The sequence below is a fragment of the Tinamus guttatus genome, unplaced genomic scaffold (assembly GCF_059628265.1).
Source record: "Tinamus guttatus ecotype Peru unplaced genomic scaffold, ASM5962826v1 Tinamus_guttatus_pri_ptg001089l, whole genome shotgun sequence".
In the NCBI taxonomy this organism is placed as follows: domain Eukaryota; kingdom Metazoa; phylum Chordata; class Aves; order Tinamiformes; family Tinamidae; genus Tinamus; species Tinamus guttatus.
Genome location: NW_028289623.1, coordinates 256413 through 282540, shown reverse-complemented (window position 1 = coordinate 282540; position 26128 = coordinate 256413). Strand labels below are relative to the sequence as shown.

General features: G+C 54.6%; 2 protein-coding genes across 3 annotated transcripts; one reads left to right on the top strand and one right to left on the bottom strand.

The window, feature by feature from the left end:
* Positions 1 to 260: 260 nt before the first annotated feature.
* Positions 261 to 7673, bottom strand: LOC148590775 (olfactory receptor 14C36-like). Of its 2 annotated transcripts, none has more exons than XM_088538596.1 (2): positions 7652 to 7673; positions 261 to 1222 (listed from the first exon to the last, which is right to left on the bottom strand). In XM_088538596.1, exons 1-2 carry the CDS (start codon positions 7671 to 7673, stop codon positions 261 to 263), a joined length of 984 nt encoding a protein of 327 aa, XP_088394722.1. The 2 variants fall into 2 exon arrangements, with proteins under 2 accessions (XP_088394722.1, XP_088394723.1); XM_088538597.1 differs by lacking the exon at positions 7652 to 7673 and adding an exon at positions 4904 to 4940.
* A 3829-nt stretch (positions 7674 to 11502) lies between these two features.
* On the top strand, positions 11503 to 12465 carry LOC148590774 (olfactory receptor 14J1-like). Its single transcript, XM_088538599.1, has one exon. It carries the CDS (start codon positions 11521 to 11523, stop codon positions 12463 to 12465), a length of 945 nt encoding a protein of 314 aa, XP_088394725.1. The 5' UTR covers positions 11503 to 11520.
* The last annotated feature ends 13663 nt before the right edge of the window (positions 12466 to 26128 follow it).

Here is a 26128-nt window from a genome sequence, read left to right as displayed (position 1 = left end):
CAGCTTTGGAGGAAAAGCCCAGCTTTCATGCACTGTGCTGATAGAAAGTACTTTATTGCAGAGATACTGTTAGGGAGCCAGTCCTTCCAGCTTTCAACACAATTTAGGGTATCAGGTGAGACAGAGCAGGCACCATAAAAAGGGGAATGAATACAAGTAGTTGTGTAGCAACACAATAACAATTATTATCACTAGTAAAAGTCATAATAAAAATAACATGAAGAAACAATGCTCAGTCCAGTTACGGGATACAGAAAGAGTCATTTGTGCAGAGATGTGGAAAAATTACCACGGCTTAAAAAGGTCCATGAAATTACTTTCCCAATGGCACCCTTGAGCTCCTTGTTCCTCATGCTGTAGATGAGAGGGTTCAGTGCTGGAGGCACCACTGAGTACAGAAGAGCCAGCAACAGATCCAGAGATGGCGAGGAGATGGAGGGGGGCTTCAGGTAGGCAAACATTGCTGTGCTGAGAAACAGGGAGACCACGGCCAGGTGCGGGAGGCACATGGAAAAGGCTTTGTGCCGACCCTGCTCTGAGGGGATCCTCAGCACTGCTCTGAAGATCTGCACGTAGGAAACCACAATGAAAGCGAAACACCCAAAGGATAAACAGGCACTAACAACAAGAAGCCCGACTTCCCTGAGGTAGGAATTCGAGCAGGAGAGCTTGAGGATCTGGGGGACCTCACAGAAGAACTTCTCCACCACATTGCCTTGGCAGAGGGGTAGGGAAAATGTGTTCCCAGTTTGCAGAAGAGCATGGAGGAAACCACTGGCCCAGGCAGCTGCTGCCATTTTGACACAAGCTCTGCTGCCCAGGAGGGTCCCATAGTGCAGAGGTCTGCAGATGGCAATGTAGCGGTCATAGGCCATGACTGTGAGGAGATAATACTCCGCTGATACGAAAAAAAGGAAGAAAAAGGCCTGCCCAGCACATCCCAAGTATGAAATGGCCCTCATGTTCCACAGAGAATTGTGCATGGATTTGGAAACAGTGGTGGAGATGGAGCCAAGGTCGAGGAGGGAGAGGTTGAGGAGGAAGAAGTACATGGGGATGTGGAGATGGTTGCAGGCTACGGCTGTGATGATGAGGCCGTTGGCCAGGAGGGCAGCCAGGTAGATGGCCAGGAAGAGCGAGAAGTGCAAGAGCTGCATCTCCCGTGTGTCTGCAAAAGGCAACAGGAGGAACTCGTTGATGGAACTGCTGTTAGACATCTGTTCTATTGGTCTCAGGGAAACTGTGTAGGGAAGAAAAGGCAGTAATAGCTTAGAAGAATTATCTGAAATAAATTTTCCATTTTTCATAGAAATGCTTCTGGACCCCATCCCAACTCTCAGTAATTCCTTCTTCTCACTGTCACCTTCAGTCAGCTCCTCAGTCTCTGCTCCACCTGAATATTCTGGGAGGCGCTGTAGCCTGAATTACTTTACGCCAATGTGTATAAAGGACTGGTTCTTGATATCTCTCCTTTTTGGAGTTGATGTCACAGGACATCCACCTTGAATATAAAGGCTCTTTCATATTCCCACACACACTTCCAAGGAGTTCGGGTTGCAGCAGGGGATTTTAGGATTTTGTTTTAGAATTACATATTTTGGAAATTTTTAGATTCTGTCATCATATCTGGTCAGGTTCTTTACATGTCTTTGTTGACATGCAAATACAGACAGCTGTCTTTATTGCTGCAAGCATAAACATAAAGCAGACTGGAGGAGGAAATAAGCTCTCTTCTGCTTAGGGAACAGGGTGGAGTGCTGTTGAGTCCATCTGCCTTGTTCCCAGCGGAGAACTGTGGACTCTGTTGAGATCACAGAAGACTGTTTCAAAGCACTCATTTAACTCTGCTCTCCCTCTAAGTTCAAGGTGGATATGTGATGGAGAGAACAGGACACTGCTCCTGACATGGCAAAGACTCTGTGCACTGAGTCCGCTTATGCAGGGCAGCTCACAACCCCAGCAGGACAACAGAGACAGTCACATGTCCTGACAGCCACAGAGTCTCCTAAAGGGAGAGTCAACCCCTTTGCAGCCTCTCCAATGACGCTGCCCAGCACCCTGGGCACATTGCCCCTCTTCAGACACCTCCATGGCAGGACCTCAGAGTGAGTATCTGAATTTGTAGCTGAAGCCCCAGGTGACTGCCAGGACAAAAGCACAAAGGAGAGGCAGGGAAACGAGGAGAAACACTGTGAATCTGCTGCCAAGGGACGACAGAGAGACAGAGCGGCACCATGGCCGGGTTGCATCTCCCAGACAGTGTGGACTCCCAGGGCAGTGGTTCTCAGCCCCTGTGCCTTGCAATGGGAAATGGACATGTGGCAGGAGAGAGGCAGCTCTGCTATTCTGGAAATCTAACTGCAGAGGAGGTCAGAAATGCCCTGGAGCCCTTCCCCTTGAGAGCAGAGTGAGACTAAGCACAATGAGAATGAGGAGAGCTGCAAAGGGGATATTGCTGCTACCCACAGGTGAAAAGGCAGTTGAAGGAATATTCTGGGGTCCTCACAGACCTATTGATCCCTCAGAGCAGCACTGCAGAACTCTCCTTCAGGCATCTAAACCTAAAATGTCCCATTCATTTGCTGCCTTGTCAAGGATACAAAACAAAATCCTAGCCTCTGGATATTGCCTTCCCTTTCCTAGAAGCTTCCCAAGAGTGTCCTCTTGAAAAGCCCCTTCCAGATATGTTGTGTGGGTGAGGCTGAGCTGTGAGCAGCCCTGACCCCACACAGCAGCCTCTCAACAGGAGAATGAATCTGCCCAGGGGGGGGATCTCTCCTCCCACGCAGAGCTTCTCCCTGCAGCGCCCTGGCAGGCTGAGTGCTGATCCTCACAGAATCACTGCACCGGGCGCACAGCACCCTGGGCCACATGGACACTGCTCTGAAGAACAGTGCTCTGAAGAACCTATGTGCCCAAATTGCCCTCACTGTCTTGCACCAGCTCCAGAAGAAGCAGCCATGATGCCCTGACCTTGTGATGGTGGGAGAGGGAATTTCTGTTCTGAAGCATCTCCTTGTATGCAAAGTAGAAGCAGGGAGAACAGTCCTCAAAAAGGAAAGTCATCAGCTGGAGGGGTGCTGCAGACCCCTCCGGAAACCTCTGTAGCATTACCCTGCAGCCGGTGACTTACCATGTCAAAGATTGCTCCCACCATGATCTCCCCTCTGTCTTCCCGCTCCACGCTGCCTTTCACCTCTCTGTCCTCTCTCCTCCCCTGTCCGCAGCAGCAGGCAGTGCCCGCAGCCCTGCTGCTCTTGGCACAGGAGCTGCTCCTGCACACGGCTGTCTCTGGGCAGTGCTGACAGGTTGCCACGAGCTGCAGCCCAGCGGAATTCATGAATTACTCTGTCCCTTGGGATTCTTCCCTCTGGGATATGTTCCATCAAGTAGAGTAACCTGTTTTCCTTCTCTAAAGACTACAGGGATACAGATTCCAAAATTGCAATTTATTTCATCAGATAATGATTATCTACCAAAGTTAGAAATGTCCCACGGGAAGTCCTGATTCACATCTCTTAACTAGGCAGGACACCCAGACAGGGATAAGAAGGGAGCTTGTTGATACATGGTGTATATATGATTCAGATGACTTATTCAGATGACTTACTTGGGCTCCACATGTCTGTTCAGAAGCGCCAGGTTTGGAGAAGGATTCAGCTAACTCATGAACTCCACAAATACATGGCAGGTGGGATTCTCCCTTAACAGGCCAAGCATGCACATGGTCTGCTTGCAAGCTCCTGGCCTAAAGGTCCTAATGGAATCACTGGAGATAGAGCTTCAGTGGGAGGCCAGGTCAGGAATTTCCTTGGTCATCTCTTAGGACCCTGGATGCCTTCTATCCTACTAGAGCAGCACTCACAAGAAAGCTGAGGGACAGGCAGATCCCTACAACTCAAAAAGCTGATCTATTCCAGTGGAGACCATTTACAGAATCACAGAATGGTTGAGGTTGGAAGGAGCTTTGCAGATGATCTAGTTCAACCCCCTTGATCAAGCAGTGTCACCTACAGCACGATGCACAGAATCCTGTCCAGACAGGTCTGGAATATCTGGAGAGAAGGTGACTCCACAACCTTTCTGGGCAACCCATGCCAGTGCTCTGTCACCTTCACAGTCAAGATGCTTTTCCTCAAATTCAGGCAGAACGTCCTGTGCTTCAGTTTGTGCCTCTTGTGCCATCACTAGTCACCACTAAAGAGAGTCTGGGCCATCCTCTTCTGCTCTTGGCATCTCCCTTCAGGTATTTGCACACGCTGATAAGATCCCCTCTCAGCCTTCTCTTCTCCAGGCCAAAACAGGCTCAGTTCTCTCACCTTCTCCTCATAGGAGAGATGCTCCAGCTCCCTGATCAACTTTAGACATAGATAGACATATGCTGGTCTCTCTCCAGTAGCTTTACGTCCATCTTGTACTGCGGAGCCCAGCACTGGACACAGGACTCAAGGGGTGGCCTCCCCAGGACTTAGTAGAGAGGCAGGATGGCCTCCCTTGTCCTTCTGGAAACAGTCTTCCTACTCCACACCAGAAGACCACTGGCCTTCTTGGGAGCAAGGGGACAGTGCTGGCTCATAAGCAAGCTTCAAGGGGACTTGAGTGAGAGAAGGCACCTTTCTCTGGTTGCAAGGGATGTTTGGAGATCATCTAGTCAGATGATGGTCAAGTCAATGTTTACAAGCACCTGGGAGGCCAGCAGCAGGCATATGGCACTCCTCCTGCTTGGGAGGGGGGTCACACTGTCTGTGCTCCTGACTGGACAGCACCAGGCATTAGCAGGTCCATACATGTCTGTGAGGGTGACCATGAGCTCTGCTCTTTGCTGAGTCCCGGGCAGGCCAGCAAGAGGCGCCTGGCTGGGCAGTTCCTTGGGAGGTCCCTGCTGGCAGAGCAGCTGCGAGGCCAGCGCTGGCCCATGGCTGGGGACGGGCTCTGAGGCCGCTCCTGTCCCAGCAGCAGCGCAGCCGGCAGCGGGGTCTGGTGCAGACCCGCGGGGAGGTCCCTTGTGTGTGCGGAGCTGCCGGGGCAGCAGCAGGCGCTGCCTGTGAGGCCAGGGGTGTCTCAGCAGCGGGCAGGGACACGGAGGCCATTGCGGGGACGCTGCCGGGAGGCCCCTGCTCTCTGCAGGGCTGGCTCTGTGCTGACGCGTGGGCGTCGGCTGGTGACGTCACTGCTGCCGCAGCCCCTGATAGGCCAGGCCGTACAGCTGGTTGTGACGTCAGCAGCCCCTTCCTGGCCGGGGCGGCTCTGCCGAGGAACCTGGTGTCCCTGCAGCCCGCGGCGGCAGCAGCCCACGCTGGGCTGTGCGCGAGCGAGGTCCCCCTGCCCGAGGAGCTGCTGGGCCAGCAGGAGGCTCACGGCGGGTGCTGGCACTGAGGTCGCTGCTGCCAGAGCAGTGAGGGGCCAGCAGCAGCGGCAGGGACGAGAGGGTTTGCTGAGGGTGCCCTGTGGAGGGGCTGACACCTGCGGAGCTCTGCAGCCCTGGAGAAAGGCATCTCCTTAATCAAGAGGAGGGAGATGGAGCACTTAGCAATAGGAATTTGTGCCGCTGTGAGCATGATCTTCTCTGGCAAATGTGGACAAGGAGCAGAGACTTGTGGCCAGCTGCCACTGGGCCAGCGAGTCCAGGGAGATCTTTTAGGTTGCTAAATGAATCCAGTGCCTAACTGAGCATGGTGTAACGAGAGCAGCACCATTAATAATCTGTGATTGCCAAGCTGTTTGTGCTGTAGTAATTCCCCTCCTTGTCTGATGGGTGAGTTAATGTAGACTCAGCTGAATTGCTCTCTGAAGATGTGGTAAGGGAAACGATGGGCACTGTCTCCAATAGCAAGTTCACAGAATCACAGGGTGGTTAACATTGGAAGGGACCTCTAGAGATCATCTAGTCCAACTCCCCTGCTCTAGCAGGGACACCGAGAGCATGTGGCACAGGGTGGCATCCAGGCGGGTTTCAGCCTGTACCCATTCAGGTGTTTCAGCCTGCACCCATTACCCCTTGTCCTGTCTCTGGCCACCACCAAGAAGAGTTTGGCCCCATCCTCCCTACATTCACCCCTAAAATACTTACTTCTACGTGTTGATCAGATCTCCTCTCAGTCTTCTCCAAACTAAACAGGCCCAGCTCGCTTAGTCTTTCCTCACATAATAGGTGCCAGGATTCCATTAGCCTTCCTGGCCACGAGGGCACATTGCTGACTCATGTTTAACTACTTGTTAACCAGGATTCCCAAATCCCTCTCTGTGGAGCTGCTTTCCAGCAGGTCAACCTCTAGTCTATACTGGTGTCTGGGGTTATTCCTCCCCAGGTGCAGGACCCTGCACTTGTCCTTGTAATGTGATGCTGGGCATTATTTCTAAATGCCTCTGCCTTTGCCTCTGCCTTTTTTTCTCCTCTACATTGCCCTATTGGCCTGGATCTAAGTAACGAGATCCCAGCTTACCCAAGGGGTATCTGCTGGTTTGAGTGTCCTGAGGTATCTGATAGTTTTAGTGAGTTGTGGAATGGGCCATCCTTATGCTTGGCAGGTCTGTCCTTAAAGACCTGCTGTCTTTTCTGAGCTCTGATATCCTTGAGAGCTGCCTCCCCTGGAATCCCCCACCAGTCCCCTGAACAGCCCAGGAAGTCGGCTCTTCTGAAGCCCAGTCTCCATTCTGCTACTGTCCTTCTGCACTCCCCTCAGCATTAGGCACTCCAGATTCTCATGGTCACAGTAGGCAAGGCAGACACTGACTATCCCATCCCTGATTGGTTTGTCCTTGTTTGAAATGTCCAGATACCAGAAAGCATCATCCTTATCAGCCCATCTGGCAGCCGTGCAAGAAAGTTCCCCTTAATGCCCTCCAGAAGCCTCCCAGACTGATTGCAGCCTGCAGTCTGCCTTTCCAGGTCATGATAGGGGGATTAAAGTCTGCCCAACAAGAACCAGGGACAGTGATCCACAGACTTTTTTTATACTGCCGAGAAATAGGAAAGCTCCCTCCTGAGATGTTCACCCACAAGCTCTCACTTCAAACCTTGCCTCTTCCAAGGAAGAGCTCCACACATCCAATCTGCTCCTTCACACAAAAGGCATCCTTCCTCATCTTACATTGATCACCATTCCAATGATATTTCTGGCCTGTGACAGCTTGCACATCTTCACATGCTCCTGCCTCTACTTCAGGCTGCCTACACTTGCATATATTTGTGCTATAGAGCTTCAGCTGTGGCACAAAGAACAGAATGGTCACAGAGAAACCGGTTACCAAGAGGCAAAGACACTGGGTGTGCAATGGCCCAGTTCAGAGCAGAGCCATGCCGTTATATATAGCAGGAACAATGCAATGGTGGATGCAGCTTCCTACTAAGTGAATCCAGCATTGTTCGAGGCCAGGAAGACACAGAGCTGGGCCATTGAGAAACAGCAGGAAAGGGGGTGTCTGCCTGAGGTGACTCTGTGGCTACACTGGACCTATGACAGACTTCTTGCACAAATCTCCAGGAAGGACAAGATGTCCCTGACAATGTCCATGGACCTTGACAGCCTGTGATCCAGACACGCTGAGGTCCTCATTAGCCCAGTCCCTGTTCATATAAGATGATGGAATGAGCAGAAGTTGGGGGGAGGAGAGCAAAAAGGGCTTGAGAGTATAAAGAATCTCAAGATACCTTGGTGTGATGGGCCTCTCATTTATGCAGCGCACAGGATGGACTTTCCGTACAGACAGTGCTGGATTTCATTTGTTTGGGTTCAGGACGGTACCCCAGGATTCCCTGGAGCGCTTGCCCAGAAAGGCCTCCTTGTTGGCAGGGATAGTTTCCCTGTAGGTCCAATTTGCTAGAGACATATGGTTGAGCTGGACAAGCCAGGCATCTGACAAGGATCTTCCAGCACTTTTCAACGCCATCAAATCAAGTGTCTGCACTGAATTACAAGAGCTGCTGGTTAATACTGGAATCTTCCTATGCCTCAGCTGGAGTGAGTAGGGGTCTAGTTGTATTTGGCACCAGGAGGTCATTTCAGATAGCCGAGACAATTCCCCACCTGATCCTCACCTCATCCTCTAGGATGACGCAGGTCCCCAGGTTCCTGCATCAGAGCAAGCAGACACTGACACCACATCTGTGTGTGGCACATCTGCTTTGGACCACATCTGTCTCTTCAGCTGTCACCAGATATCTGTGTGTAAGCAACTGACTCTTCCATCTCCAATGATTATCAATGATTATCCATCTCCAGTGATTATCCCAGTGATTATAGTGGGATCTTAGACAGAGCATACATGCACACCTCTGTGTGGTGCTCACTTTGTTTTCGGCAGGGTAATCCCACCGATGGTATCTGTGGATTTTATGGGAATAATCTGAATATCACTTCAGACTCAGGCCTGGGGTCTGAATTCTGTAATCATAGAATCATAGAATGCTTAGGGTTGGAAGGGACCTCTAGAGATCATCTAGTCCAACCCCCCTGCATACGCAGGGACACCTAAAGCACGTGGCACAGGACTGCGTCCAAACGGGTTTTGAAGATCTCCAGAGAAGGAGACTCCACAACCTCTCTGGGCAGCCTGTTCCAGTGCTCTGTCACCTTCACTGTTAAGAAATTTTTCCTTAAGTTCCTATGGAATTTTTGATGTTTCAGTTTCCGGCCATTTCCTCTAGTCCTATCAGTGGCCACCACTGAAAAGAGACCATCCCCGTCCTCTGCACTCCCTCCCTTGAGGTTTTTATATACACTGATTAGATCCCCTCTCAGCCTTCTCTTCTCCAGGCTGAACAGGCCCAGCTCTCTCAGCCTCTCCTCATAGGGCAGATGTTCCAGGCCCCTGATCATCCTTGTAGCCCTGCGCTGGACTCTCTCCAGCAGCTCCACATCCCTCTTGTACTGTGGAGCCCAGAACTGGACACAGTACTCCAGATGCGGCCTCACCAGGGCTGAGTAGAGGGGCAGGATCACCTCCCTCGACCTGCTGGAGACGCTCTTCTTAATGCTGCCCAGGATCCCATTGGCCTTCTTGGCCACGAGGGCACACTGCTGCCTCATGGTCAACTTGTCGTCCACCATGACACCCAGGTCTTTCTCCGCAGAGCTGCTCTCCACAAGCTCGGTCCCCAGCCTGTACTGGTGTCTGGGGTTATTCCTCCCCAGGTGCAGGACCTTGCACTTGGCCTTGTTGAATTGCATGAGGTTTTTCACCGCCCAGTTGTCCAGTCTGTCCAGGTCCCTCTGGATGGCAGCACAGCCCTCTGGGGTATCGGCTACTCCTCCCAGTTTGGTATCATCAGCAAACTTGCTGAGGGAGCACTCTGTGCCTTCATCCAGGTCATTGATGAATAAATTGAACAGGACTGGAATAATGCCCAGATTGATTACTCCTAATCAAAACCTGAACCACTCAGTGAGTTCGCTTTCGTTCCATCTAGGCATCCCTGTCTGGTTGTGAGATGAAAATCATTCTTCCAGAGTGGGACATTCACAACTTTCATAGCTCCTCATCCTCTGATGAAATAAATTGCAATGTTGGAACTTCTCTCCACTCACGAGAAAAGGAAAACAGATGATTATTTTAGTTGGTTTGAGGGAACATTCCCCAGGAGGAGGGGGCACAAGAGACAGAGCAATTGGTGAGTTCAACAGCTTCTCTGCTCCTGAGCGGGGCCAGGCTCCTGGGATGGAGGCAGCTCATAGCAGCCTGGCAGCACTGCCCAGAGACAGCCGAGTGCAGGAGCAGCTCCTGTGCCAAGAGCAGCAGGGCTGCGGGCACTGCCTGCTGCTGCGGACAGCAGAGGAGAGAAGGCAGCGAGAGGTGGACGGCAGTGTGGAGCGGGAGCACAGAGCAGAGCTGTTGTGGGAGCAACCTTCACAGTCCTTGTCACAGTGGGTCTCTGTCTGCAGGGCAATGATACTGAGGTTCCTGGAGGGGACTTCTGAAGCCAGTCCAGGCCATTACTGATGGGGTTTTAAGGCTAGCTCTCCTGCCTTCTCCTGTGCAGAGCAGGGGGAGATGCTTCCGAGCAGCATTCCTGTCACCCCAACAGCAGGACAGGGCATGCTGCTCTCCTCTGCCAGGGGTGGCTGCAGGGGTGTGAAGCTGGGGTCTGTGCCTAGGTCTGCCCAGCGCTGTAATTCAGAGCAGTGTCCCTGTGTCGAGGGCTGCGCTGTTCCCTGGACAGTGAGCCTTGCCACCTGCAAGGGTCAGCACTCAGCCTGCCCGGGGAGCTCCCCACTGGGCTGTGGGGAGAAGCTCTGAGTGAGAGGAGAACTTCCAGCAGGGCAGGTTCATTCTCCTGCTGAAAGGCTGAAAGGTCAGGGCCGCCCATAGCTGCAGCTCATCATGAGGACATTTTGAGGGTAGATCTTTCCAGAGGACTTTTGTCTACATAGTGGAAATGGAAATGCTGCAGACATGTTTAAACAAGGGCATAGCATTTTTACTACCACCCTGAAGGATGAGTAGTTTTGGAAGTGACTTCACCACTCCTTAATCTGCAGACAGCACCAGTGTCCCCTTTCCAGGCTCACTGGAGATTCTTTGATCAACTTTGTAGCGCTGCAGAGAGGGACACGTCCCTAGGCAGTTTCCTGCTACTTGGATTATTCTATGGGACTGAGCTGAGTGCTGAGTGAGTGGGAAGGGGTTTGTGTAGGGACAGAGGAACAGCTCCCTGCAAGGACACCTCCAAACAGCAGAGAGGTGGTTTGAGAGTGAGAGGAAACTGCTGCCAGAAACCTCATGGAAGGCTGGAGTGCAGAAGTTCTCTGTCAGCCCTTGCAGCACAGATGCTTTGCCTTGAGAAAGTGCCCTGTGTCTTTTCTCTGCCACTCAGCAGAGGAACAGGGACTGAGCTGATTGTCCTTCAGGAGATGCCACCTTTAAGGCACTGGACCCTGTGTTGGGGTGTGTTGTTGGGCTGTGCCCTGCTCTGCGAGGGGTCACAAGTCTTCTGTAGGACATTTACATTGGCTGAATGTCCCCTGCAGAAGCCACAGAGGAACTAAAGAAATGGAAATGGTGCTGGTGGGTGGGGGGGATCTGTATGTGGGCAGCTGAAATAATCACTGTGTGTCCTTACCTAAAAGCTGCATGTCCAAATCTCCCTCAGGATGAGCACCAGATTGCAGAGCCCTTCTTCTCATCATCAGAGCCATGCACTTTGTTACAGCCTCTCCATCACTCTCAGGACATCTGACTGAGAAACAGAGGTAAGCTTGGAGATCTGCACTTTGCAAGTGCACACAGTGGCTGAGATTGTTCCTTAGCTGACAGCAGTGCATACCTAAAGCAGCTGGGAAAGGGACTGATGTGGAGACCTGTTAGCTCTGAGCTAGGACACAGAGTGCTTTTGCCTTTCACAACTGAAGCTTCAGACAGGGAGTTAAATGAAGATCCTGCCAAGGACAAAAGGCATGTTTATGTGTGGAGGAGGGATATGTGTGTCTGTGTCTGTGTTTGTGAGAAAGGGAAAAGGTTTTGTAGAAACTTGACTTCTTACTTTTCTTCCTTGGACTGTTGCACATGACATGAAGGAGCAAAATGTCCAAAATGTCCAACAGCAGCTCCTTCAACGAGTTCCTCCTCCTGCCATTCGCAGACACACGGGAGCTGCAGCTCTTGCACTTCTCGCTCTTCCTGGCCATCTACCTGGCTGCCCTCCTGGCCAATGGCCTCATCATCACAGCCGTAGCCTGTGACCACCGCCTCCACACCCCCATGTACTTCTTCCTCCTCAACCTCTCCTTCCTCGACCTTGGCTCCATCTCCACTGTTGTCCCCAAATCAATGGCCAGTTCTCTGTGGGACAACAGGGCCATTTCCTATCTGGAATGTGCAACTCAGATGTTTGTCTTCTTTTTCTTAATTTCAGCTGAGTATTGTCTCCTCACAGTCATGGCCTATGACCGCTACGTTGCCATCTGCAGTCCCCTGCACTACGGGACCCTGCTGGGCAGCAGAGCTTGTATCAGAATGGCAGCAGCTGCCTGGGCCAGTGGCTTTCTCAATGGTCTCCTGCACACTGGGAACACGTTTTCCATTCCACTCTGCCAAGGCAATGCTCTGGGCCTGTTCTTCTGTGAGATCCCCCAGATCCTCAAGCTCTCCTGCTCACACTCCTACCTCAGGGAATTATGGCTTGCAGTGGTTAGTGTCTGCTTAGGCTTTGGGTGTTTCACTTTCATTGTGGTGTCCTACATGCAGATCTTCAGAGTTGTGCTGAGGATCCCCTCAGAGCAGGGCCGGCACAAAGCCTTTTCCATGTGCCTCCCACACCTGGCCGTGGTCTCCCTTTTCCTCAGCACTGCAGTGTTTGCCTACCTGAAGCCCCCCTCCATGTCCTCCCCAGCTCTGGATCTGACCTTGGCCGTTCTGTACTCGGTGGTGCCTCCAACAGTGAATCCCCTCATCTACAGCATGAGGAACAAGGAACTCAAGGAGGCACTTTGGAAAATTGTTCAGTCTGTACAATATCCCAACCAATAACTTCTCCATGTCTATCTCCTCATCATTCCCATATACTTGGCATGCAGGCTGGATTGTTCCTGCCTTCCTTCCTTCCTCCCTTCCTTCCTTTATTTCTCATGTTTCTCTCACATTCTTGATAAAATAAATAATAATAATAATAATAAATTTCCTGCTATTTCTCTTCTGACATCTCTCTCCTGATTCTGACCTAGAGACCATGTTGAAGCAGGAAGCCAGGCTTCCTTCTACATCGGCAGGAATGTGGCATCCTCAGAGCCTTCTCGCCTGAGATGACTCAGATGCCCCAAGTGCAAGGAGGACAGTTTGGTTTTGTCAGAGTGCCCTTTGGCTCTACCACAGCAGATATTTAGTCGCTACAGCCATCGCATGGGGGCTTCAGCCCTCCTGGTGACTCCCCGCCCAGCATGAAACCCTGTCATTCCTAGCATAGAGCTGGCATCAAAGCAGCACCTGTAGCCTGACTGGCTGCAGAGGCACTGCCTGCCCCGTGGTCTGACTGTGCAGCTGAGGGACGGGCTCTTTACTGCTATTCCACTGCTCCTTGCCCTGATCCTAGCACTGCTGCTGCTGTGCCCAGGTCAAATCCAAACAGCAAAGGCACAAAGCTTTTTCCCTTTGCCTGCCAAACATGGCCATGGTTTCCCTGCTTATCAGCACTGCAATATTTGCCTGTGTGAAGCCCTTCTCCATCTTTTCCCCAATTCTGGATCTGGTGCTGGCTGGTGCCCCCAGCAGCGAACCTCCTCATCTACAGCATGAGGAACAGGGCACTCAAGGAGACACTGACAAAACTACTTCAAGGGTTACAGGTTCAGTAGCAATGAGCTGTCCATCTCTCTTCACAAATGATTTCCAATGTTTCTCAGGCAACCGTCTTGTTTTGGGTGTTATATCTGTGATACTCATGATTATGCACAAACATTTGTATCCATGCCCCTTCCTCTGAGGCATAAACTCAGTCTGTCTGATCTAGAGGCCATCCCATCCTTCAATCTGCCCTCACTGTGTCACAGCTGGTCTCCCAAGTGACATCTCTGTAATAAAAGGGGATTTTCTCTGCACTGTGCCTGAAGGCTGGGCTCTTCTTCCCAAGCTGGAGCCAAGGATGTGCTCAGGGAATTGCACCCATAAGGACCCTCTTGCCATGCTTGGTTGTGCATAGGCCAAGGGGCATCAGCTCGCATAGTGATGGGAATGAGGGCTGGATTCAGATGGCCCTTGTGGCAGCCCAGTGCCCTGGAGAGAATGGGCGCTCAAGAAGTATCTCCCAGGGACTGTCCCAAATAGTAACAGCCTGGTGACAGATGTCCATTCTTCCAGAAGGAATATGGAGCCACCTGGAGAGCAGAAGGGATCTCCAGGGGCAACAAATGTCTGGGACGGGTTTTGAGTGGAAACTCACAAAACCACGTGGAGTCACCCAAGAGTAAAGGACCAAACCGAGCAGTGCCCCAAATCAGGGCTCTCATGTGTGGCAGCAGCCTGGGTCTAATGACACCTCCAAACACATCCTGAGCCATGTGAAATACCCTTGGATTGCTCCAAGCATCCTCCACAGCCCCACACCCTGGGGAGGGGGTGGTCAGTTGCAGTGATTGTGGCCCAGCTGGCTCTGCCCTGACCATCATGGCCAGTGTGGAGTCACCCTGTGTCCCCACAGCTGCTCACCCTGCAGAGCAGCACTGCCAGCCCAGGATGCTGCAGGGAGCACAGGAGAGGGGTGCAGGAATGGCCAGGGCAGAAGGGGCTCACGGACCTGGGAAAAGGCTCTCTGTGTAGCAGAGACATCTCCAGAGCAAAGCAAAGGAGCAGTGATGAGCTTGTGGGGACAATAAATACAAAACTGTTCCCATGGGTTTCAGCTTGGGCAGGCTGCTCTGCCAGTGGAGATGCCTGAGGAGCCCCAGAGCCAGGACCCCTGTGCTGTGCTGGGGAGAGGGGCTGCCCTGACAGGCTGCAGGCGGTCAGGGTAAGGGATCTCCTGGTCGTGAGAGACCTGGCCCTGCAGCCCAGATGGCTGGCTGCTCTACAACAGTCCTACCATAAAATCAGCCAGGTCAAATCAATGTTTATAAGCACTTGGTAGACCAGCAGCAGACACATGGCACTGATGTTCATTGGGAGGTCACACAGTCTGCACACCTCATGGGACAGAAGCAGGCATTAACAGGCACATGACTGGGAGGCTGACCATGAGCTCTGCTCTTTGCTGAGTCACGGGCAGGCCAGCAAGAGGCGCCTGGCTGGGCAGTTCCTTGGGAGGTCCCTGCTGGCAGAGCAGCTGCGAGGCCAGCGCTGGCCCATGGCTGGGGACGGGCTCTGAGGCCGCTCCTGTCCCAGCAGCAGCGCGGCCGGCAGCGAGGTCTGGTGCAGACACGTGGGGAGATCCCTTGTGTGCGCGGAGCTGCCGGGGCAGCAGCAGGCGCTGCCTGTGAGGCCAGGGGTGTCTCAGCAGCGGGCAGGGACACGGAGGCCATTGCGGGGACGCTGCCGGGAGGCCCCTGCTCTCTGCAGGGCGGGCTCTGTGCTGACGCGTGGGCATCGGCTGGTGACGTCACTGCTGCCGCAGCCCCTGATAGGCCAGGCCGCGCAGCTGGTTGTGACGTCAGCAGCCCCTTCCTGGCCGGGGCGGCTCTGCTGAGGAACCTGGTGTCCCTGCAGCCCGCGGCGACAGCAGCCCACGCTGGGCTGTGCGCGAGCGAGGTCCCCCTGCCCGAGGAGCTGCTGGGCCAGCAGGAGGCTCACGGCGGGTGCTGGCGCTGAGGTCGCTGCTGCCAGAGCAGTGAGGGGCCAGCAGCAGCGGCGGGGACGAGAGGGTTTGCTAAGGGTGCCCCGTGGAGGAGCTGACACCTGCGGAGCTTTGCAGCCCTGGAGAAAGGCATCTCCTTAATCAAGAGGAGGGAGATGGAGCACTTAGCAATAGGAATTTGTGCCGCTGTGAGCATGATCTTCTCTGTCAAACGTGGACAAGGAGCAGAGATTTGCAGCCAGCTACCATTGGACCAGGGAGTCCAGCAAGATCTTTTAGGCTGCTAAATGAATCCAGTGCCTGAGTGAGCATGGTGTAACAAGAGCAGCACCATTAATAATCTGTGATTGCCAAGCTCTTTGTCTGTGGTAATTCCCCTCCCTGTCCAACAGGAGGGATCTTGTGAGATTTTCCTACAGGGTCTGAACTGGGTCTCTGTCCTTCATGGGTCCACCTGCTTTTATGGTCTAGGTAGGACTGAAAGACATTAGAGGTCTGTGACTCTCTATCCAAGCAAGTTCTCCTTGGAGAACAGGTACAAATGCTTTAGCAGGAGACAGAAGGAATGTCCCCCCAACAAAAGGGAGCTTGGAGGCTGTGCCTGCTGGACGCTGAGGTTCAGGCCTGAAGCTTCCTCAGCTCTTGCCAGGATCTGCATCCAGATATCCCAAGTGGCCTGTGCAATACATACAGATATGTGTCTTGGAGTACGTGGATTAGAGAGGTAATCGCTCAGGTGGAACTGAGAAGAACTGGTGTGGGATGCAGTCATGGAGTCCTGGACAGCTGGTGCCAATGCAGATGCCCTCGTCCTCTCTGCTCAGCCTCCCTCTGCAGCTCTGATGGTCTCCAGTCTCCTGAGGTTTCTGCAAGAGCTGCCAGGCCCAGGCAGCTCCCTCAGAGACCCCGAGGCCTCTCCAAGTTCTAATTTTAATTGCAATATTTTCCTGTCACCTGTTACAAGACTGAGAGTATGAAAAATACTGTTTGGAAAGTGTATATGGGTACCTAAAAAGAACCCTGCATGTTCTTGGCTAGAAGTGGAGCTTGGAGACCTCCCTCAAGTGCCCTGAGAAAGGGAGAGAAGTTGGAGATGGGAGAGTTTGAAACTGGACTGGTCTGCTCTTAGGAAGGCTTGGCTTCTTTCTGGGGGAACTTATTTAGGGTGATCATCATGAAGTTCAAAGAGATGTGGGCATATGACACCAGAATCAAGGCTAACAGGCAGACGAGCTGTCCTCATTCTGCACAAGGTGACTGTGAATCTATTTTTCTCAAGATTCCCAGTAGAAATGCTGAAAATTTCTGCCTCTGAGGTACACACCCCAGGTGGTATTTCACCTAATCTGCTGCTATTGCAAGAGCCCTGGGGTCACTCTGAGAACCAGTCAAGAGCAGATGTGTGCCAGCAGTATCAGTGATAAGGAGCCCCGTTTCGCTGGGTCTGCTACTGCCCACCCCAGCCACCAAGACCAGTGCGGAGTTAGGAGTCACCCCATGGCCTTATGGCCCCACAACTGCATTTGTCTCCCTGGAGATTTTCTGACACCAATTGACACGGGGAGAAAAAGCTACCAAAGGGGTTTATTTGAAGCAGGCGATGGCTGCTGGCGATGTTGGCGAGTTTGGTTTCTCTGGGCACATGGGTGCTGTCTCTTGGCTCAGCTCCAGCCCCCATCTCAGGGGACCTGTCTGGCATGTGCGTCCACTTGCCACTCCTCTCGCTGCCCTGTGATGCAGCGGCAGCAGAACGCTCTGCACAGAGCCCGAAGCGCCGTCCTGAGCTGTGAGCGCCATTGTCGGGGAGCCGCGATGTCCGGGAGGGTGGTGGTGCCTGCGGTGGGAAGGAGAGCTGTGGGCAACGGGTTGCACGGGTGCAGGGCTGCACGTGCCTGTCCCTGCCACCAAGGGCTTCCCGAGGGGTTCTGTCCTCGGCACAGCAACTCCCAAGCGCTTCCTGCTGCCGGCCTCGGTGCCACCCCCTGTGCCAGGACAGGCCCACTGTCCCCAGCAGGGCTCTCCACTTGGGTACGTACCTGGCTCAACATCGGGTGTGGGGCTGCAGGAGGAGGGCTTCTCCTCCTCCTCTTGAGGCTCCAAGGCCACCTGCATGGGCAGAGCAAGAACACGCACCCATCAGCCATCAATTGGCCCTGCTGAGGGTCCCAGTGCCCCAGGCTGCACAATGGCAAAGAGTTTGGATCAGAGGAGGCTGCCCATGGCTGCACGTCCCAAGGCAAGGGACCTGCGGCTGGCACGGCAATGGGACAGGGCTCCTTGTGGGGCCGTAGTTGGAGGGCTGGGCAGGAGGAACGGAGGCAGCCAGGGGTGTCCGTGGCACAAGGGGTTTCGTGCCCTGGTGTGGAGGGGGCTGCTGCTGGGGCTGCCCCTTCCCTCCTTGCTCAGCATCCAGACCCCAGGGCTGAATGTGACGTGGGCTGGAGCAGACTTCATCCTTGTGCCTTTGGCACTTGGAAACAGAGAGGAGCCGCCATCTCCCCATGGAGACATGGCAGAGGGCAAACGCCTGGGGGTGACAGTGGGATGCCATGGGCAGGGGGCTCTGATGAGATGGGGCAACTCTGGGCACCCCCCCCCGCACAGCTCCCACGCAGCTCCCAGGGATGGTGAGGACAGGGGAAGTGCTGCTTGCTCACCTGGGGAGCAGGGCCTGCAGCCGGGGGAGAAGCTGCTGCTGTCATTTCCTTGGGAGATGGGCTGCTGCTCGTCTCATCCCAAGGGGTTTCAGCCAAGGGAGAGGCCCCCTGTGCAGTTTCTGAAGGAACTGATGGGACTGAAGGAGCATTTTCCCCTGCATCTGGAGAATCGCTGGAGGCAGGGGAGGCCTCTGGTTCTGCTCCTGCACTTGCTGTTGGTGGGACAGACACGCTGTCCTCTGCGTGCAGAAAGCTGCTGGCCAAAGCAGGTGCTCCTGGCTCGCCGCCTCTGGGCACTGCTGGCTCCACAGAGGGGCTCTCCACGGTGCCAGGTGCCTCGCTCACAGCCTCTGTGGTGCTGACATGGGGTGAGCAGGGCACCTTCTCATGCTCCATCTCCTTGTCCACAGCCGGGCTGCAGAGGCTGGCTCTGACCCAGGTCAAGGAGTTAATTTCCTCCACCTCCTCCCCTTGCACAAGTTCTTCCTCAGCCTCCTCCTCCTCATCAGTGTCCTCTGCTGTCTCCTCCTGCAGTGTTCCCAGGCCTCTCTTGCCTCTCGTCGTCTCCCATGTGGGGGCATGAGCATAGAGCCGCTCCAGCACCTCCCACTTGCAGCTTGTGCCTTTGAGGAGCTCCACTCGCGTGATCTCTGGTTTCCAGAGGTCATAGAAGGAGTTTCTGGCGAGGAGCTAGAAGGAGAGAGGGAGGTTTGTGAAGGGAGGAAAGGCCTCGTGGGGCTCCGCCAGTGCTTTGACAAGCCGGCTGTCCCGCACGGCTCGGCACTGCTGCTGGCCGCAGCACCTGGAGCGCTCCCCCATGGCCCAGCACTCCCTTGCACTCACCTCCTTGGGTTTGACATTGAGTGATCCTGCCAGCGTCAGTGAGAAATGGTTGTCACGTCCCTCCTCTTGCTCGCCCTGGCTCTCTCTCAGGTTCCGCTCCCTCCTTGGTAAAGCTCCTTCTCGGAGCTGGGCCAAGCTCTTTCCAGTCCGGTGCAGGCAGCTCCTCTCGAGCTCCTCCAGAGGAGGAACGCTCTTGCCTTCTTGTCACCGCCAGGTGCCTGCAATGTGCCCCTGCTCTGCTGCCTGTTGCTGAGGGTCCCCAAGGCAGCCCCACTGTCTGCAGATCCCTCTCCTACCATGGAGCAGGCCTGCCAGCGCGGTGCCTGGAGACCCCAGCAAGGCTGCGCTTAGAGGTGGAGGTGTGACTGTCCTTGGTGAAAGTCTGACTGGGGCCAAGGGCAGGAAAGGACAAGAGACAACAGGGACAAGCAGCAGCAAAGGGAATTTCAAGAGAGTTTAAGGAAAAACTAATAATAATTTTTGTAGCTGAGCAGCACTGGGACAGGAGCGAGGAGATTTTCCTGGTGAAACCACCCACCAACCTGATACAAGAGTAAGGTTAGCCCTTCCCAGAGCAACCTGGTTGCCTCCCGCCTCAAGAGGAAAGCCTGTGTGCAAAAGGACAAAACAGGGGATTCTGTGAACTCTCACTTTAGCAAGGGCATTGAAAAGGTTTCTCATAGTCCCCTTCTAGTCAAATTGTGAACTGATCTGCAGAGGATCAGAGGACCATAAGGTAGGTGGATGCAGCATCAGGCTCAATGAAAACAGTGATCAGCAGTGCAGTGCTGCCAAGCGGCAGCTGGCTATTAGTGGCATCCCTCCGTGATCAGCATGTGGGACAGGACTGCTTCATCATAACATCATAACATCAAGTTAGTGAAGAAGTCCCTGGATGTGGGCAGTCTGCGATTTGGCAGCCTGAGCTCACCCTTAGCCCATTTCCTCTTCATATCCTCTAGGGGTGTGAAGAGTTTCTGGAGAGGGAGTGATAGAAGGTGTTAAGGGTGCAGCGACTAGAGCAGAGACCTTGGGGTGATATGCCTCTCCCATTTCTGAAGACGCTTGACTGTAGATAAGGAGGACTTGGCCTAAGGCAGTGGCGGCATCCATTTGTTTGGGCATTGTCAGGAAATTGCTCCAAAAGGTCCTGGTTTTCCTATAGGTGCCCTGCTGTATCTGCTAGAGTCATAGAGTTGTGCTGGACACCCCAGGCAGCCCACCTGTTCCTGCAGGCCTATTTTGGTGTCACTGAGTCTGGTGCCTGTACTGATTGACATCAAGTGCTTGCAGTGTCTGCATGTGCCTCAGCTGCCCTGTGAGAGGAGCTCTGGAGAGAGAAACAGAGATAACAACGAAGCACAAACAGAAACAGACACAGGAAAAGAAAGAGAAAGAAAAAGTAACAGAAACAAAAAAATAGAAATGAAACAGAAACAGGAAAAAAATAGCAGAAATAATAAGCAAAGAAGAGAAAGAAGAGAAAGAACACAAAGGAATAACAAAGGAGAAGGAAAATACAAGGATAAGAAATAGAAAAAAGAAAAAGAAGAAGTAGAAGAAGAAGATGGGAAAGGGACTGTGGCACCCTCAGGGCCACGTGTGAAGGGAAGTCCTAAATGGACTTTTTGCTGGCCCTCTCTTGTCCCTAGGGTCTGGAATCGTGGGGCTACACACACAGAGACCTGAAGTGGGGATGATTTTTGTGCCTGAGCTCGCTTGGAAAACAGACGCAACACAAGCAATGATACAGGAATATATATTTAAACAATAACAATAAAAATAGAAATATAATAAACACTCACAACCATAAAAACAATATCAATAAAAGTAACAGCAATAATATCAACAATATGAACAAGAACAAATAATGCTATAAAAGACTCTTCAGAAAAATCCAAATAAAAGTTTATGGCTGGAGTCCTCAGGCCCAGCACTTCCTGGCAGCAGGCAGCGTGAAGGGGATGTTGGTCTGCAAGGGAAAAGGAGGCGTGAGCAGGGCCGAGGAGCGGCTCGGGGGCTCCCGTGGAGCAGAAGCAGCTGCAGCTGCTGCAGCAGGGACCTGCAGCTGCTGCAGCTCTGCCCAGCACTGGGCTGAAATGGTCACTTGCTAACGGAGGTGAATTTCTGGCTCTTGTGTAAGGACAGGAAAGCCAAGGGCAGATGGAGCAGGAGATCTCCCTGGTGCTGTCAGGTGTTTACCTCGCACAGAGCAAATCCCCCCAAAAGCAAGAAGCGCAACCCCAGCCACCAAAGTGCTGGAGCCCAGAGGAGCACCTTGCTGCTGGCCAAGCTTGCTTGCTGGCATGCCGCAGCGCCCCTGCGAGGCAGAGCGCAGCTGCTGGGAAGGGGCTGGCGCCAGAGGTGCGCGGAGGGCTCTGGGTGGCTCCCAAGCAGCCGCAGGGCTGGTGGCGCGGGGAATTGCCGGCAGGCATTTGTCTGCTGCCCTGGGAATGCTGGAGGGGAAGTGTGAACAGAGCAGTGTTCCCTGGAGGGAGGCGCGAGCAGAGGGCTGGGCAGCGAGCTCAGCCCCGTGGCTGTGAGGACAAGTGCTGGGATCCCCCTTGCCTGCGCGCATGACAGCTGCAGAGCCCAGGCGTGCGCAGTGTCCCCGCCAGCAGGAAAGGCACTGGGAAGCCCTTGCCCCACGCAGGCTGCTTGCAGAGAAGCTGCGACTCGTCTGCCTCACGCCTGGGCCACCAGGGCTGTCTTGGACAGTCCCCTCTCTGGGAAGGTGCTTTGCAGCTGCTTGAAGGGACAGGCTGCCTGGAATCCTGCTGACCCTTGGAGGGGATCTCACCTGCTCCATGGCCTCCATTCAGAGTGAATTTTTCAACACTGCAGTACAAGGTCTGGTTGTGGGTGGTTGGGGTGAATGGAGGGGCTCCTGCACGCCTTTAGGTGTGCTCTGCGCATCTTGCTCAGAGCTTTGTCACGTGGATAGGAACAGGTGAGCTGAATGTTCCCCTGCTGCTTCTTCAACTTCTCTCCATGCTCTGGAAGTCTGGATGCTCCTGGCAGGATGATAGGTGGGAGCTTTGTTCTTGACTTACTCAGCTTGGATTCTCCCAGAGGAGTTGTCCTTCCTGCTGGCCTTTCATGGTCCTGCCTTGCATTGCTCCCCTCCCTGGGGATGGGCTCTTTTGCCACCAGCCTTGCACAGTTCTCTGCTGAAGCTGCTGCAGTCAGAGGCTGGCCAGGCTGCTCTCCTGGCTGCTGCACTAGCACCCTCTGCACAGTGCTTTCTGCTGACCTGTTTTGTAAGGCTCTTGCCTTGGAAGAGTGGATGTTGCTGTTCCAAATCCTTCTGCAGGATTCCCAGTTCATCACTGACAAAGGTCTCAGCATGCATGTTTAAATCTGAGCTGAGCTTGCTAAAGGAGCTGAGGTGCCAGCCCTCAGGTAAAGGCAAGGTGGACGGAGTAGGAGATCTCCCCAGTGCTGGAGGAGCTGCTGATATCTGAGCAGGCAGGAATAGAGGCATGGAAAAGCAGGGCTTTAAAGGAAGCTGCTCATTCCCATGGTTGCCCCTAAACCGCCTCGGGAAGATCAGCAAGTGTGCTTCAGACGAGTGGACAGTGTGTGGCTGGAGAACTGTGTGGATTGCAGAGCTCAGAGGGTTGTGCTAATGGGTGCTGAGTCTAGTTGGAGGCCTGTGGCTAGTGGTGTCCCCCAAGGGGTCAGTGCTGGGTCCGGTGCTATTCACCTATTTGCTCAGTGCCTTGCAGGAGGTGACAGAGTGCCCCCTCAGCAAGTTTGCACATGAGACAAAGCTGGGCGAAGTGGCCGACACTCCAGAGGGCTGCGCTGCCATGGAGAGGGACCTGCCGAGGCAGGAGAGTTGGGCAGAGAGGAACCTCCTGAGACTGAAGAAAGGCAAGTGCAGGGTCCTGCACTGGGGGAAGAATAACCTTGAGACTCCAGTAGAGATTAGGGGTGGAGCTGCTGGAAAGCAGCTCTGTGGAGAGGGGTTTGGGAGGTCTGCTTGACAACAGGTCAAGCAGGAGGCAGCAATGTGCCCTTGTGTCAAGGATGGCCAGAGGGATGCTGGCCTGCATGAGGAGGAGTGTTGGCAGCAGGTGAAGGGGGTGATCATGCCCCTCTCCTCAGCTCTGCTCAGGCCACACCTGGACTCTTGTGTGCAGAAATATTGTGGGCTGCCCAGGACAAGAGCGATGTGGAACTTGCAGAGAGTGACCAGCTTAGTGCCACAAAGATGATGAAGGACCTGGAGCATCTGTCTTATGAGGAAAGAGTAAGCAAGCTGGGCCTGTTTATCCTGGGGAAGACAAGAGTGAGAGGGGAACATATCAACAGGTACAAACACCTGAAGGGAGGATGTAAAAAGGACAGGGTCAAACTCTTCTTGGTGGCACCCAGCAACAGCCCAAGGGCTAAAGGATGCAAATTGCAACACAGTTTCAATGGGTACAAATTGCAACACAGTTTCAACGTGCATATGAGGAAGAGCTTTTTGACAGTTAGGGTGACGGAGCACTGGAAGCGGGTGTCCAGCGAGGTTGTGCAGGCTCCTTCTTTGGAGATCTTCCAAACCCTCCTGGGTGTGATCCTGTGCAACACGCTGCAGGGGTCCCTGCTTGTGCAGGGCGGGGTTGGACTGATGATGTCAAGAGGTCCCTTCCAAAGTCAACCCCTGTGTGACCGTGTGACTCCGGAGGGCTCTGCGGGCACCCAGGGTGGCAGTGATGTTGGAAGGGCAGCGGTGGGGTTTTGTCAGGCCGTAAGGCCTCTTCTCCCATGGCACTGAGTTGCCGCCATTGGCAGCTGGCAGATGGCCCTGCAGACGGCAGAGGGACAGAGCAGCCTCCATCGTGGTCCCCAGCACAGGGACCTTCCTGGCAGCAGCCCATTTCTGCACCAGCTGCCTCCAGGGACACTGCCCCCCGTGTCGTGGTCCCTGAGCATGTTCCATCCCTGCAGGTCCCTGTGTCCCCCAGGGGCTCACGGAGATTGGCCGTACATCTCCAGGCGCCGTGTCCCTGGGGCAAGACAGCTTCCCTTTGCCTGTGTCTTGGGCACTGCGGGGACACATTGTGTGCGGCACCCGGAGAGTTGAGAGCTGCCCCGCGGTGGGGCTGGGGCTTCTTCCCCTTTGCGCATCACGTGGGACACGTGTGAATGGAAGTGCCGGAAGGCAATTTTTGCTGTCGCTCCCCTGAGCCTGGTGCACACAGGGCTCCACACAGAGATGTGCGGTGGGGATGCCTTTTGGGCTGAGCTCGCTTGGATAAAAAAGCAACATATGAACAATGATACAGGAATATATATTTAAACAACAACAACAAAAAAGAATAACAACAATAACAACAACAATAACAATAATGACAACGATAAGAGTAACAACAACAGTATCAAAAACAATATCAACAATATCAACAACTAAGAACTACTGTGACAATACAGAGAAAAAAATCCACAAAATAGTGTAGGGCCAGAGTCCTCATGCCCAGCGCTTCCTGGCAGCAGCCAGGGTGAAGGGGACGTTGGCCTGCAAGGGAAAAGGAGGCATCAGCAGGGCCGAGGAGCGGCTCGGGGGCTCCCGTGGAGCAGAGGCTCTTTGACGGCTGCGCGGGCTCTTTGGCAGCAGCGCTGCCGTCATTGGTGCCCTGGCAGAGGCTTGGCGTGGCCAGCGCAGCCCAGAGGCCGGCAGAGGGGCTGAGGCAGCAGGTGCCCAGGCCTTGGGCGCTCCTGCGCCCTGTGCAGCTCTGCCCCGGCGCCGCGGCCCGCCAGAGCGCCCGCACACCTGGGCCAGGTTCCCGCGCGGCTGCTCCCCAAAGGCAGCGCGGAGCAGCGCCAAGGGGCCGGGCACAGCCCCAGCTCTGCCCGTGCAGCCGGCAGCAGGGGCCATACCTGGGGGCTGCAGCCGGAGCTCTCCCACTCCATGGGCTCCTCCGTGCTGCAGCCGACCAGGCCATTGGTGCCCCCAGCCTGGAAGAGTGCAGGAGAGCTTGGTGGGGACGATGCGTGGGGCAGAGGAAAGACAAGCACGTGCAGGGGCTGCAGGGGCTCTACCTGGCTGCTGGCATAGCTCAGCCATTCCATGGGCTCTGGCCCGTTCTCTGCAGGTCCCCCATTCATGACAGCAGCCTGCAAGAGAAAGGGAGGTGTATGCAGGACAGGTCTCACATCCAAAGTACTCTGGCCCCAGGACCTCTCTTCCTGCATTGGAAAACAGGAAACCAGGAAGGGGCCAGGCCCAGCTCCAGCTCTCCTCAGGCGGCCACAAGCAGCGGCAATACCTGTAGGGCGCAGCTGGAGCTCTCCCACTCCATAGGCTCCTCTTTGTCCAAGCTAACAATGCCTTGAATGCCGAGAGTCTGGAAGAGAGCAGGGAGCTTGTGGGGACGGTCATGGTAGCAGCGCTGGCTCTGTGTGCGGGGCCTCATGTCCCCTGCGTGCGCGGGGCAGGCGGTGCACAGAGCCAGGGCGCCAGGCTCAGGCAGCAGCCCCCAAGGCCTTGGCCGCTCCTGGCCCTGGCACAGCTCTGTCCCAGCACCCAGGCCTGCCAGAGCTCCCTGGCACCTCTGCCACCAGCCCTACCGCTGCTCTCGCAGAGCCAAGCGCCAGCCGTCCCCGCACAGCCTCTGCCTGCACGCACTGTACCTGCCCCGAGCTCTCCCACTCCATGTCCTCAACTCCACAGTTGTCCATTTTTTTTCACTCTTGAGCAACTGCAAGAGAAAAGGAGTCAATGGTATTTGCATCCCTGAGAGCAGGGATCTCTGTCCCAGGAGCCTCTTGGCATCTCTGTGCGTGGGAACGGTGGGGCACAGAGCAGGCAGCGCTGGGCCTGCCCGCAGCAGCCTCCTTGCCCCTGGCAGCCCCTTTGGCGTGCGAGGAGCCCAGTGCCAAGTGGAGGAGAGAAAAGGGCAATGTCAGAGGTATGAGCGCCAAGTGTCGCGGGGTGGCTTTGGGGCCTCCCCTGGGAGGCATCGCGCAGGCTGCCCTGGAGCCCCGCAGCTCCCCTGCATCTTGTGGGCACCACGGGTGGCCCCTGGTGCTGCGCGGCCCTGCTGCTCACCTGGCCTTGCTGCTGCGTGGCCAGCACTGGGGCCACTGTGATGCGCAGCCCTGGGAAGCATCCGTGTTCCCGTGGCGATAACCGCCCCTCTGGGATGTTCCACTGCTCCGTGGGGGGAGGAGGGCAGCGGCAGGGGCCGGGGGGGCCGCCGTGAGGAAGGGTCTGCGTGTGCTGGACTCCCCTGGCACTGCTGAGCCTGGTGGCAGAGAGCAGTGCGTGGCCTTGGGCTTGCTGGGTGCCAAGGAGGGCTCCTCACGCAGCCCCATGGTGCTGCTGGCGGCTGCCTGCCCAGAGGCCGGGCTCCACTTGGGGCTCTGCTTCCACCCCTGCAAGCAGCCTTGAACACCTTGATCTTTCTTCCCTGCTCCC